The 15637-nt window shown below is 39.6% G+C and overlaps 1 protein-coding gene across 2 annotated transcripts in view; it reads right to left on the reverse strand.

Annotated features, from left to right (window-relative positions):
• LOC111869304 (rap1 GTPase-GDP dissociation stimulator 1) overlaps nucleotides 1-15637 on the reverse strand; it is a 34102-nt gene that overhangs the window by 15042 nt on the left and 3423 nt on the right. For both annotated transcript variants that reach the window (XM_023860710.2, XM_023860709.2), the window contains exons 2-9: nucleotides 14978-15103; nucleotides 13272-13514; nucleotides 10823-10986; nucleotides 8561-8681; nucleotides 8168-8293; nucleotides 5343-5489; nucleotides 1561-1692; nucleotides 265-385 (exon numbers count right to left, since the gene is read on the reverse strand). In XM_023860710.2, coding sequence (XP_023716478.1) covers nucleotides 265-385; nucleotides 1561-1692; nucleotides 5343-5489; nucleotides 8168-8293; nucleotides 8561-8681; nucleotides 10823-10986; nucleotides 13272-13514; nucleotides 14978-15071 — 1148 coding nt within the window. In that variant the 5' untranslated portion in view covers nucleotides 15072-15103. The remainder of the gene's footprint in view (nucleotides 1-264; nucleotides 386-1560; nucleotides 1693-5342; nucleotides 5490-8167; nucleotides 8294-8560; nucleotides 8682-10822; nucleotides 10987-13271; nucleotides 13515-14977; nucleotides 15104-15637) is intronic.

Raw genomic sequence — 15637 nt, forward strand, 5'->3', positions numbered from 1 at the left:
CCATACTCACCCGACCTTGCCCCGTGCGACTTTTTTTTAAGTGGAGAGTACTTTGAAGGGGATTGAAGGTTTGTGCTTAAAATTTGAATAAATAAGTAAAAAAAAAATAAATTTGGTTTCTTTTAGGTACCCCCTCGTAGTCATGCAATACACAAGATAGAAAACCTTCATAGATGATGGATGCTAAGGTACTGAGCTGGAACAGGAAGTGTACCAAATGCCAAATGATGAAATGGTGATGACGATTGAGTTAAGGTGGCATACCTGAGGGCACTAAGAAGAGCATGCTGCAGTCGTATATCTGCTGATGGTGTGTTATTCTTTTCAACAAGAGCTAACAGTTTCTTGCTCACACCAGCTTCTACCATCTGGATGCAGTGTTTATCTAATAATAATAACAGTCATAATTATATTACTGTAATACACCATGGATGAAATGAAAAATTCACATAAAATGTATATCAAGAACCTCAACAGAATGTAGGGGCACAGAGTAGAGTGAAAATAAAGTAAAGGTATCCCTGTAACAGGCCGTGGAGGCCCATAGGGTTGTGAGATGTTGAGGTTCCCACATTTTCTAGACAATCGGCTCACAGATGGCAGCAAGGTTGGCAGCCCTACATGCTGGCTGCCCTTTACCCTCAAGAATATTCCTGGTGCTAATTTCTGTTTCTGAGCTGACCACAAGGTCATAGTGTTGCTGGAAGGATTAGGTCAATTGAAAAAATCCAGTGACTTCATTGGGACTTGTAGCATAGTGCCTCAATCAACTATGCTAAAATATTAATATACTGCTGGAAGACAAAAGTGTAAATGGGAGATTAATATGAAAGTGGATCTTAAAGAAACATGACATGAAGATGCGGAATGGATTCAGTTGACTAAGACTGGGGTCCAGTGGTGGGATCCTGTTAACATGGTAACAAACATCTGGGGTTACACAGAAGGCAGGGAATGTCTTGAAAATTTGAGCGACTATCAGCTTCTCATGAACTCTATCCATTCATTGGTACCAGATATCTTCATCAGTGATAATGCAGATACCACCATATATTTCCAAAAATGTGTTTGGGGCCAGTTGCATATCAGATGGGAAGTTCAGCAGGAAACTTTTAAATTTTGTACAACTGTGACATCTGGACAGATGTGGGCACTATCTACATCATCCATCTCAATGAAGCATAAGAAAAGCATAAAATTATACTGTCACTGCTGAATGTGTCACATAAGGATCTTACATAAATGGGATGTGAAGGTTTGAGGCTTTGGGATCCAAATATCTTGACCAGCTAAATAACTACCAGTTGCATAGGATGATCTTTCACCATGGACTCAGCTGCTTCACAACACTGTATTAGTAGTTATGATGTTTACAACCAAATGGGAAATGGCAGGATGGCTAAGAGTGGTGAATCAGAAGAGATGTGGAAGAGTGGACATATCCTGTTCCACTTATCATTCCAGCATTTATCTGGAAGGTCAGAATTCTTGACACATACATCTAGCTACCCCTGTGAAATGACAACTTAGTTTCTGTGCTCTGTTACTTTTGATACTTACCTGTTCTAGCAAAGTTTCCCATTGCAAGTACACCAGTAATCTGCAAATCTTCATCTCCTGAACCTAACCAAGACATCATCTGCTGAAACACTTTACCCTTTCCTTCTGCATACAGTGTATTCATACTAACATCTGAAACAAAAAATTTCTTTCTTAGTTTATTTAATAGTGGCGCTGGGGCAGGTTTTCTCCGAGTACTTCAGTTTCCACTGCCAATCTTCATTCCACCAGTTGCTCCACAATTACCATCACCTATCATCTGGGGCTGGTGCAATAGGCGAGAAGTGGCTGCAGTGCAAGGGACTTAGTCTCATCCCACTAGCAATAAAAAAAAAATAGTTTATTTAATGGCAAATTCTTAATTGGATGTGTTTTATAATGTTCATGGGAGGACAATTCTGAATGATGAAGTGGGAAGAATGTATTAGAATGAAGTCACAGGCTATCTTAAGACATAATATCCCAGTATTTTTATATGGTGCCTGAGGAACATAATAATCTGACCTCAGGACAAGGACAGAAACTAGAATCCCCTGAATATAAAGCAGCAGTGCCAAGCTCTCAATTGTTATGCCTCGTCTGAAGATTGATCTTTAAAACAACACCACTTCTATGGAACTGGAACTGAATATCTGAAGATACTGCCACAGCTTCCACCTGTAAATACTTGCAGAACCATGGAGAAACCTCCAATAGGACATTTGGCCTTCAGTCGAAGACTCACCTTAAAGGCCTCCTGAACACAGTATACTAACCACTATACCATGAGCTGTGACACCCTCCCCACCCACACAAAAAAAATTATTGAAATAGTCATACAAAGTAAGCGCTTTTTCTAATAAAAATCATCCAGGAAAATCAATACAGAGTTTATTATGGGATAAAACTGGAGATAAAACTAAGTAAGCACATCCAAGTCACATGGGGAAAATGGATCTGAAGAACTGGCCTCACCAAAATTTTATCATACAGAAGAAAAAGGAAGAGGAAGCAGAAAAAAAGAAGAAATTTCAGTAGAGTGCAGTGATATTTTATGTGAGGATATGTTCCTGAAGGCCATGCATAATTCAAGACAAGTTTTTTCATAGTTCTGAGAAACATACATGATTCTTGCCATTTTTTTAGGATTCATAGTATTTCAAACTTTGCACATAAAGTGAGACTTTATTAATATTTTTTATATCACACTATTTCAAATTCACACAAAATGCAGCCACACTGTACTTAGATTTTATTCAAGCTTACTCACTGTAGAATGCTTTACACATTCATTTGTTAAGCACTAACTATGTAAAAGCTTGCAAGCCATGATACTGAAGACATTTAAAATAAAGTATTAAGTTTGCTTCCCCCTGGCTGCTATTCAGCTTACATCACAATCATCTGCCTAGCATTCAAGATCCTAACATCATATAAGTATTCAGCTTTTATGGTGTTTGTATCTAATCTTTTATTCATTTTTGGTGATAACAGTGATGTACTGAGAAGGACTGGCTGATGGTTTTGAAAATCTGGCTGTCTCCCCTGCTTCAAGGCGAAGTGACTGAAGACATACCTTGCATCAATATTCATAGATCTAGGTCATAAAGTGGGACATTCAGCAGTCTGATTGGTAGATGTGTGGTCCCTTAGGGATCCAAGTTCTGATCTGCTTCTCTATTAGCTGTACATACACCAATCAGAACATGTAAGTTCCCATTACTTCAGGGACATAAACTATAATAAATCTTTCAGGCATTCACAGTGATTAACTGTTGATTTTCATTTAGTTCTTGACCGGTTATGCAGTGTTGTAATGTTGCTGACATTTTGGAGATACAATGGGGTACCCAAAAGAAACCGAACTAATTTTTTTGTGGGCAGAGCTTTTGTAGTACCGCATTTTGCCGCTATGAACGCATAGAGCTAACATTCCTGAGTCGATAAGCCGACTACTGTTGCTTCAGAAGGTAAGGACTAGTTTTGGCAGAGTTTATAGTGACAACTGTTTTGTGTGATCGTCGTTTTTGCAATGGCTGATTTTCGTGAACAGCGTGCGGCGGTGAAATTCTGCTTTTTGCTCGGGAAAAGTGGAACAGAAACTCTTGAAGTGTTAAAAACGGCGTACAAGGATGATGCTATGGGGAAAACTCAAGTGTTTGAGTGGTTTTCCCGTTTCAAAAATGGTGAAATGTCAATTGATGACAAACCTTGTTCTGGTCGTCCTTCCACGGCCCGAACACATGAAAATGTTGAAAAACTTCGTGAAATCATCAAGGAAGATCGACGACGGACCACTGAAGAAATTGTGGAGCTGTCGGGAGTGACTTGGAGCTCAGCGGCCAGATTTGTGGCAGTTGGGTGACTGGCTTTTCCATCATGACAATGCCCCTGCTCACACAGCCCTGTCTGTATGACAATTCTTGACCAAAAATGGTATGACCCCTGTTCCTCACCCTCCATACTCACCCGACCTTGCCCCGTGCGACTTTTTTTTGTTTCCTCGAATGAAAAGAGACATGAAAGGAAAAAACGACGGAGGCGCTGTCAAGCATCTCAAAAGATGAATTTAGACAATGTTCTGAAAAATGGAATAAAAGACTAGACAAGTGTATTAGTGTAAGTGGAGAGTACTCTGAAGGGGATTGAAGGTTTGTGCTTAAAAGTTGAATAAATATGTTTAAAAAAAAATAAGTTCGGTTTCTTTTGGGTACCCCCTCGTATATGTTGCCATCTTCTTCAGGGTTGAAATGTATAGGATGTGTACATAAGGGTCTCTGATTTGAAAAAAATCATGGGGGAACACTACCACTGTCCAAGACATACACTGCTTTCAGGCCAGTCAAGGACAGCTGGGGACTAGAAGCTCTGGAGTCTACAAGATCTCATGCGAATATGGGGCCATCTACATTGGTGCAACTGGCAACATGAGGGAACACACAAAGGAGCACCAGACCTCTGGCTGTACCATCCACAACAACTGGCAGTGGCAGGGCATTCAATCAACCAGAGCAGTGGATATACTTTGAAAGCACAAGGGTATTAGCCAAACTGTACTATGCCAGAAGAGTCATCTGAGAAGCCATAGAAATTAAGCTATGTCAAAACTTTAACAGGGAAAGTGGCTACCTGTTAAGCCCTGCCTGGAAGATCATTCACATGGTTAAGCAGCAGAGAGAATGCCACGACAATACTCCTCCCACAAATCCTGTGCCAGATCAAGGAACAGCTACAGCAACTGCACAAGGGGATTTTGTCCCCTGATTATGCCAAACTCAACCATCACCTCCTTTCTCAAATGCAGATACACCTTTCTTCCTTACTGTTCCCCACCAAAACATACCCTTGAACAATGACGACTCTCCTGCCACTCTTCATGCTGCCTGACACATAGCGCAGATGGTTAAGCAACGCTAAGCAGGATGGGTGACTGCCTGAGAGTACCAGCTTCTGATGGTCTTTTGGAGCATTCCATGGCCTTTAAAAGGGCCAGTTCCTTCCTTGCACAGCTTTCCCAGTCCACTGTCCTTGTTGGCCCACATGGGACACAAACTCCATACTTCAACCCTGAAGATGGAGGCGGCATGAACCTCCGAAATGTCAGCAACAATGCCCTCATCCACACTGTGTAATCACCCAAGAACTGAATTAATACCAACAGAAACTAAAAATATCAGAGCTTGACCCGTTTGACCATTTTACCTTTAAAAGAGATAAATGCAAATTCTTTCAAATACTGAAAAACCACCTCACCACAGCACACTAGAAATAAAATAAAATAATCACACAATGAAATTACTTACCACCTGTAAGAACGAGGACAATCAGATCACAGGCCATCTTCATGAGGTTTCTGGTTTCATCATCATTTACAAGAGGCTTATGTTTCTCTAACAACTGAACCAACAACTCACATAAGCCTGCATGTGCTAAGTGGTTTTTAACTTTCTCTGTAATAAAAGAAAAGCTCAAATTTTGACTACTGTAGAAAAATTCAAAGTTATATATATTGTGGAGTGCCGCCAGAAAGCCAGAAGGATTGAGGAGATCATGGTTGATTTCCTAGGCAATGGCGATGTTTCCACTACAATGCTACAATCAGAACACATCCATCGCTATACAGTGGCTAGCACCCTAACAGTGGAGTTTCCACCACTACACAAAGCAGCTTTTGCATAGCAGCGGCTGAGGTTAACCCTTTGACATGGTATTCTCTATTGAGTTCACATGCAAGTTTTGAAAGTCCAGCTCTGACTAGAGCAGAAGCAAGCTCACAACCGACAAAGGGAACAGAAGACTTTACCAAGATTAGCGGTGCAAGTAGTAACTATTACAGTGCTGTAAGAAACGTCTGATGATGTTATAAGTGTATGATAGTTGTACTTGGAAGTGTAAAAATAACTGTTCAATAAATATTCGTTCAAATATGAAACCCACATAATTTCTTGTCACGTTGCTTAGCAAACACGCGACAATATATATATATATATATATATGTGTGTGTGTGTGTGTGTGTGTGTGTGTGTGGATGTGAGTAGAAATGTGGACATGCATTACGAGAGATGAGTCATTCCAAGCTAAATCAACAATTGCACGGTGACAGCTAAATTCTTCATTCCAATTAAAATTGGACTGCTCACAGACTACTACGACTTACGTAAAATCACAAAATACTGTGCCCAATAACCCAGCTATTGTCAAGATACAAGGTGGTTCAAATATGACCGGAACTGATTTTTTTGTAAACAAGCCGCACTGCGCAGCAGCTGTGCGACCTTGAGAGAGTGAAGCCACAACCTCCACCCTCCCTCCTGTTAGGGTTAGAACCTGTTCAGTCCTGTCTGGAAGTTGCTAGAGTGATGAGAGAACAGATGGTACTGCAGAGCATGGAACAACACATTGTGATCAAATTCCTCATTGGAGAAAATGTCCAGTCCACTGAAATCCACCACAGACTCCAACAACAGTATGGGGAAGAGTGTCTCTCACGGACCCGTGTGTTTGAGTGGTGTAAGTGCTTCAGAGAGGGCAGAGAGCACATGGAGAATGAACCGCATGATTGTTGGCCGTGAACATCCATCACAGAGCCGAACATTGATTGTGCAGATGTGCTTAGTCGTGAGAATAGGCGCATCACTATCAAGGAATTTGGAGTAAGATCCGATCCAAGCAGAAGACAGGTGGAAAGCAGGTAGCCTTCCTTCAAGACAATGCACGCCCCCATACGGCCAAAACAACAATGGAAACTCTTTGGAAATTGAAATGGAACCTTCTGACACATCCGCCGTACAGTCCCGATTTGGCCCCAAGTGATTTCCACCTGTTCGGAAGGCTCAAATCAGACTTGCAAGGCATGTGGTTTGTGGACGATGCTGCCGTCATCCAGACTGTTCGGGAGTGGATATGCCGCCAACCACAAGTCTTTTTTGGGGGGGGGGGTGTCAGGATGCTTCCAGAAAGTTGGAAAAAATGTGTTGACTCCGGAGCGGAGTATGTTGAAGACTGACATGTGCAAGTAAGTGTTTGGCATTTATGGTTTTTTTTAAAAAATCAGTCCCGGTCATATTTGAACCACCTAGTACAAAGTACTAAGGCTTGTGGGATGTAGGCTATACTTCACTCAGTAGTGGCATCAATATATCCAAATAAATATTCTGATCACCAATACTGATCCACTAATACAGTGGAGCACCTTATAATGTTCCTCAATTTAAGAGTTTCTTTTATTTAACAATGAATTTGGATGATCTAGAGTCAATAATCTCAATGTTAAATATCCTCCATTCAGTACTTTCCTTGGTTTAATGTCCAAATCCACTGTTTCCCAACAAACCTTAAAATTGGGGGTTTTGCTGTATGCATGTTTCTGTGAAACTTGGTTCATACAAAATGGACATCAGAAGCTACCTAATTGTGTAGTAAAATTTACTGCATGCTGAAGTTTCAAAATACAAAAAAAGAAAACTTCCTAAAATTTAATTAATAACAGACAACTTCCAGCATTGTAAAACTTGTTAGGTAAAGAATTACTCAATAAAAACTTGAAGAGGTAACAATTAGTGTATTCTTATATAAAGAATACATTTCAGCTTGATTTTCCATTTGATATCTGTGCTGTATATATTTCTGTACCATTTCCTTCCTGTACTCTTCCTATATACACAAGAATATAGGAAGAGTACTCCCATAGGAGAGGATTTATGTAACTCGCGAATTTGAAGTGCGACGTATAGATGATAAATCTTGAAAAGTTTTAATATATAAACTTTATTATTGTACATGACATATATACATTTTAATAATTTTNATTTTAATCATTTTATAAAGGAGACATGATGGCATACAGTGCAATGGTTTGACGTAAATAAAACCACACCTGAAGATGGCACATTAGTGCCAAAACATGTAGTGAAGAGAAAAGTGAAATTGTGTGCACTGTAAGACGGTTGGTACAAATACACATCATGAATGTGAATCAGTGCAACAGGATGCTAAAATATAACATAATCTTGTAGTGTTACTGTGTTTAAATGTGATACATCATTTAAAATCCATGTGTAGAACTGTATTTTCTTTTTATTATTCAAGCTACAACTGATATTATGTATAGGGCAACAAAGAAACTCACCATTTTCAGCTTGTCCATGCAAGAGTTCCAAGCTCATCTCACTAACTTCAGGGGATGAAGATGCACCTAATACTTTCACTGTTACTTGACACAATTTTTCATCCAACAATGAATCACAAGGTGGCACTAAAAAGTGATAGTACAAACATTAATTATAATGAAAATCAACTGTAAATAATATATTTGTGGTTATTTTTATCTACGATTATAGTATAACTGAGCACAGGTACTAAGTTTCTAACATACTGTATAACCACTTCACATGTAAGTCCCTTCTATGCCAGAAAAATTCATGAGAGACTCAAAGAATGCAAGTGCTGCAACACTTCATATGAAAGTTTCATGTGACACACACAAGAATTTCAGAAACACTAGCTTAGATAACCACATTACCTAAGTCAGTGAGCAATCCAAGAATCAACAGTATGTGTGTAGATGCCTCTTCCCCTTCTGGGACAGTTCCATCAAGTTCCAAGATGCTGCATAACAATCTGGATACACCCAGCTCTATTGCCTATATGAAAATATGAGAGAGAGTCAGTAAATAGGTCTCAAATGGATATGAAATGTAAAACATGTGATATTCGAACATGGAGAAGACATTTATTTCTTGACATATCTTTCAACAACATTGATACATTTGTCCAATCACTTTATCAGTGCGTCGAAACCCACAGCAGAGGGGTTTCTTGACCGCTGTCTCAGCCACTTCTGCACCACCGTTTCAACCTCTTCGTCATCAATGAAACACTGGCCATCAAGATGGTCTTTCGGTGGACCAAGTAGATGGAAGTCACTTGGGGCCTAGTCCGGGCCGTAAGGCAGATATTCAAGAAGTTCCCACTGTGCCTCTTGAACTCTTTCCTGGGTTGTTTGGGCTGTATGGGGCCTGGAATTATCATGATGAAGCAGTACCCCTCTTTCCAGCTGGCCTGGACGTTTTCTATGAATTGCATCCTGAAGCTTCATCAGAACGATACAGAATTCACATTTTCACCGTGCTTCAGAAAATGGGCTAACATGAGAATCCCAAAACACGGTAAGCATTACGCTCCCAACTGATGGCATAACCTTCAACTTCTAGCTTTTTAGTTAAGAGTAAACTTGATGTTTTCACTGCAATGAAGCATGCTTTGATTTGGGTTGGTAGTAAAGCACCCGTGATTTGTCCTCAGTAACAATTCTGTTAAGCATATCTTCTCCTTCATCTTCAAACCATAAGAGATGTTGCAAGGACAGACCCAATCAGTTCCATTTTCTCAATTTTTCAGTTCTCTGGGCACCCTAGGGCACACTTTCTGAAACTTCAATCATGCATTATGTTGCATGCTAAATATGAGAATACCCTAGTGCAGTTGCTACACCGTTTATCATTATCCTCCTGTCAGNGCAGAATTCACATTTTCACCGTGCTTCAGAAAATGGGCTAACAGTACTACACGAGAATCCCAAAACACGGTAAGCATTACGCTCCCAACTGATGGCGTAACCTTAAACTTCGAGCTTTTTAGTTAAGAGTAAACTTGATGTTTTCACTGCAATGAAGCATGCTTTGATTTGGGTTGGTAGTAAAGCACCCGTGATTTGTCCTCAGTAACAATTCTGTTAAGCATATCTTCTCCTTCATCTTCAAACCATAAGAGATGTTGCAAGGACAGACCCAATCGGTTCCCTTTTCTCAATTTTTCAGTTCTCTGGGCACCCTAGGGCACACTTTCTGAAACTTCAATCATGCATTATGTTGCATGCTAAATATGAGAATACCCTAGTGCAGTTGCTACACCGTTTATCATTATCCTCCTGTCAGCTCGAATGAACTCTTCCACCCGCTGCACAGTTGCTTCTGTCACAACTTCAACAGGATGACCGGGATGGGCATCGTCTGCAACTTTTGAATGTCCTTGAGAGAATTTCTCAACACAGTTGTGAACTGCTTTACACAGCAAACACTTTCCACCATAAGCAAGACACATTTCTTTGTGAATATCCTTTTCATTTAGTCCTTTTGCTTAGAAAAAACGCACAACAGAAGTATCTTCACTGGTAGCATCCTGTTGTGTGTTCCAGATATATAGAGGAATTAGATTAACCATCAACACAACAAATATACTTGCTTTTAATGTTTTACAATGCGACTTTTTATTCCTGTTACATGTTTTGGTCATACAAGATTATCATCAGGCATAACTGTATTTAACTGCCTGATGATAGTCTTGTAAGACAAAAACATGTAACTGTGTAACTGGAATAAAATGTCAAATTTTAAAACATTAAAAGCAAGTATATTTGTTGTGTTGATGGTTAACATAATTCCTATATATAGCACAACAGAAGGCTGCTTTTCGGCAATACACTCCTCAAGCACGGCCACCATTTTGACTACTGAATATGCACATGTGTCTCTGATACCTAGACTGTCATGAAGCTGGACTGTGTTGCTACTTAGTAATACACACAGAAAACCTATTATGCCTATTACAGCTGTTTTATTTCCATTAGTGACCTATTTATTGACTCCCCCTCATATATCCCAGTTAGTCTCCTTTAAGAATAACCTGACCATAACTTACACATTTACATACAAAATCAATTACACTTAATGGAATGATGAGAATATGATTCCATGGTACCTAACATTTCTGGATTTTATATTACCTTTTGTTGAACATCTTCCTGTCCAATGAGTAAATTTAATAGAAATCCAGCTGCGACATTTCGAAGTGTTCTGCCTTCTTCACCAGTTTCACTGACTGACCGTTCCAAGATGCCCAACAAGACCGGCAAGCAATTGGCATCAAGAACAAATTTCCTGCCTTTGTCTGAAAACATGTATTCAAGTAACAAACATTACCAAAAATTCACCATGATGTAACACAGGAATTACCAAACAAACAGCGAGAAGTGCCTAGCTTCTCACTGACTTTTATCCTGCCATAATATTAAAATTACGCACCATAACAATATGATCATAACATTTCCTTAGCATCAGTGCTAATAATTTTGGTAAACTGGAAACATGGCACACAAATGCAATCAATCAAATATATAATTTTATTGTTATTTGGCTGTTATTACCTGTAAGTAGCCTCTGGTATAAGATGACTGTCATTAGCCAACTTGCCTCATTTTTAGTACTGTATTTGACAGTAACAATCTAAAAGATGATGATGATATACCAATAAATACATAGAACATAAAAACGTGCATTTCATCAATGGCTACAGTTTCTTCTGAGGCATATTTCAATACATATACAATTTAATGTAGTACACACATCTTCACGAATAACAACTGGAATTCTCTAATACTAAATTGTATTCAGATCTGTTTATCCAGACCGAAGACATACTGTGACGATGGTAAGACACACAGGAGCTAATATATGGTTACAGATCACTGCAAAACTGTAAACAAGCTCTTGAATTCTAGTGAATGTGAAATAACTGTCCCAATAGTGACCTTTAAAAGGCCTCAATTCAGACATTAATATCATTAACACCTGTACTGAGCACTTTCACTCCAGTTCACTTAATATACTAGAAATTGACACAATATTTAATCATTTTAGTGGCAGCCCCTAACACAGTAGCATAGTTCATTGAGGCACTATGCTACAAGCCGGAAGGTCACGGGTTCATGCTCTGATGAGGTCATTGGATTTTTTTCAATTAACCTAATCCTTCCAGCCACACTATGGCCATGGGGTCCAATTAGCCTCCAACAGAAATGGGTACCAGGAATATTCTTGGGGGCAAGGGGTGGCCGGTGTGAACGGCTGACAACCTTACTGCCATCTGTGAGCCAATTGTCTAGATAATGTGGGAATCTCAACGTCTCACAACCCTATGGGCCTCCACGGCCTGTTACAGGGATACCTTTACTTTTTTACTTTAGTGGCAGCCGTGGCAGTAGCATATGTCATGCCACTTTTGCTAAAAGCAACTAATGTGTGCCGATATAATTCCACAAACCACATTCATATATGCTGCAATCGTCTGGGGTATGACATTGTGTAGTCTAGCATGCAGATACCAACATTTGGCAGGAATATGCTCGTACTACCTCTGGTTTCTGATGGAAATAGTGCTATTATGAAATTTCATGCAACAAGAAACCTAACATCTTACAAAAATATAATTATACAATCTCTACAATGAGGTACAAAATATAACTAGCATACACTGAGAATATATGGTAAAAATTAAGAAAGGATTTCTTAATACAAAAACAAACTCCGTGGCCTGTCGTCCGCAAGCGAACTATACTGACCGAGGGTGTCGTGTGGTCAGCACAACGGATCCCCACAGCTGTTAATTTTGGTTTCCTAGACCAGAGCCGCTACTTTTCCATTCAAGAAACTCCTCAATTATCCTCACAGGGCTCAGTGGACCCCGTTCCAGACCCACTACTTCTCGGAAAATCTGCAAGTGTTGGGAAGAGAACCCAGGACCTCTGGATCTGTAGGTAGGAACTCTGACCACTAGACCACAGAAGTGGTCTGGATATCTTAATGACACTATGAAATAATTTAAACAGGAACATGTATCAACAGAACACTGTGAATATTTGAACACCGATTTAGTAAACATGCAATGCCAGAACCACAACTTGAAGTTACCTCAACAAATGAACAAAAGTAAAAATCATGAAAATAATGAGTCATATATAACTGGAAAGCTGGGATAGTGCAGTCAGTATAGTGACTGGCTACGGGATAGATGACCGAGGGGTCAGAGTTCGAGTCCCAATAGGGTCAAGAATTTTCATTTCTCCATGTTGTCTAGACTGGCTATGGGGTCCACACAACCTCCTATTATGGTACCGGGGGCTCTTTCCATTGGGGTAAAGTGGTCAGGCGTGAAGCTGACCACTCACCTCAAACCAGTGCCAAGGTCAAGAAAACATGGATCTACACATCTTTACTTTTACCATATATAACTGAAACAATGTACATAAAATGATAACAGTGTAGTAGTGTACAAGAAGATGGCTATTACAGCCAAAATACACACTCAGAGAACAAAATACAATATGAAAGTGTATATATTGTGATGAGGAAATGTAAGCAATTAATTAAATAATATTAATATATCAAAAAGGTTACCATTATCATAACATATATTTCCCAGAGCTCGGCAGATTTGAGTTAGTATGTCCAAATCCTGCTCCTTAGTCTTCAGAAGCTCAACTAGTGTCTTGAGAATTGCTGTATTTCCATATTCTTCACGTCCATTTTCTGACTTTGCTAATTCTGCCACCACCTTTGCCGCTTTTGCTATAATTTCTTTAGATTCCCACTGCAACAATGTTTCCAGCTGCTTCTCAAAGGAGCTGCAGTTTCCAAAGTCTGATGAAAGGATGAATAATATATGCTGATTATATACCTAATTTAATGTAAACTTTGAAGGAAATGATGACCTTTCAAGCCAAATAAACCATTCATCATGGACATACTGAGTGCACAGTAGGGATGAACAATTAATGTTACTGGGGAGAGGGAACAAACAGAGATATTTATGATATGACCACAAGGCAAAAAAAACTGTTTCTCTGAATACTGCTGTTTCTCTATATCATGAATGAAAAAATAAAAATGGATAACAGACCACTGATGTGGGGAACTCTTGGTCAATATTCCTACCACATCTGGTCCAGATACAAACCTGAAATATGTTCGCAAGCTAGCAAAGCTACAGTGATGACAGTAACTGTCTTCTCGGATATGATGCCATGTAGTTTAGTAGATAGGTACAAACATTTTACAGGAATGTATTTCCTTCATCTTTACAGTAGAAGATAAAGTTGGAGGTAGCCAGTTCCTCCGAAACATTACCACTTATCTACAAAACTACAGGGCATCACATTCCTGAAAACGGGCAATCTTCAATGATCTTTTACATTATGTACATGCAGGTTCAGTTGTGGAACAATGAAATGCATATTAATTGAAATATATTGCCACATGTTACTGACTAAACATAGGGTTTGGATGATCATGGGATTTACTGAACATTCATAACTCAAAATTACAAATTACACTTTAAGGATCACTGCTAACTGCAGCACACATAAAGTCTTCTATGTCTTCACCAGCCATTACTTGGTAAGAGTTCCCAGCAACAGTGATTATTCTGCTTCCATGCTCATGTCCTCGCTGGAAGACAACTGATTCACAACTAACTTCAGTCAGAGTCAGACTTACTTTAATACTGCTTGTTTACCACCAATCAGTCTGTCTTGGTGATAAGCCCCTTGAGATTCATGACCAGAAATTTTTTTTCCAACTGAACACTTGCATTCATAGTCCTGATGTAACATCCTCTTCAACGAGAGAATGGGTGTCATTTACAATTGTTACTGGCACTTGCCAGAGCACATCATTCTGAAGCCTGAGTCCTGCGGGACTCATGACCACATTTTATTGACTTACATATGAGACTCCCCCAACCTGAAGTGCCAGGTCCCCTTATTTGTATCCCCCCAGGAACAGGGTAGCCAAGTTATACCTCCAGGCACTGAGTTCCATTTTCGTTGTCTAATACAACCTACAGGTCTATGGTGGAGGTATTCGACCCCACCTCCACTAACTTGCCTCATTCGTCTTCACTATATAGCCTTGGCATGGACTGCACAGAAAACACCACATCCAACAGTTCATCTACTGTAGTGTGTTGATTTATTGCCATGGCTATGTGTTTACCATGCCATTGCCTAGCAACGGCTGTTTCTTCTGGCTTCCAGCACTCATGTTACAATGTTAATGTGAAGTATAATGCAGAAGGATTTTATTTTACAGCAAACTGCACTTACCACCTCCTGAGGTCTGTATCTGGGGCACGAGGGAATCCAATATGTTTGATATATCTTTTGACTTCTTTTCCACTGCTATTGCCAAGCCTTCCATTAATTTCTGAAGGCCACCTACTGTTGATGTAGCTGAAACATTAAGATTGTAGAAATTAAACTATTATTAATATCAATTACAAAAGCAAAATAAATTCTTAAATCACCATGCTATGAAAACATAACAGTTGAGGTGAAGGTCCAGATATTCTAGACCTCAGCATTAGATGAATGTAAACGTTCAACTTCATGCTCAGGCCACTTTGCCCCAAGGAACCCCTCACATGTTTACTGTATAAAGTGTTGGGGGAGGGGGTCTCACAGATTATCTGAACACGGTGGCATGGAGAGAAATTCCGTCCATTCAAGCCATCCTATCCATAGCCACTTTACTGACTGATCTATCCCATCTCTTCCTGACTGAGGTTTATTTATGATTTTACTCAGTGCTTCCCAGTGAAATTCTGTGATGATACCTTAAGTAGGACATGATGATTCCCTCTGCACCCATTCCAATTCATCATCACATCATTTGATTGTCTAATCTATGTGGATGAGAAAACATGATTATACTGCAAACCAAAAAATGATGACCATCCACCACTTTGACAAAAAGCTTGAAGCAAT

This window comes from Cryptotermes secundus, unplaced genomic scaffold (genome assembly GCF_002891405.2).
Source record: "Cryptotermes secundus unplaced genomic scaffold, Csec_1.0 scaffold274, whole genome shotgun sequence".
Taxonomy (NCBI): Eukaryota; Metazoa; Arthropoda; class Insecta; order Blattodea; family Kalotermitidae; genus Cryptotermes; species Cryptotermes secundus.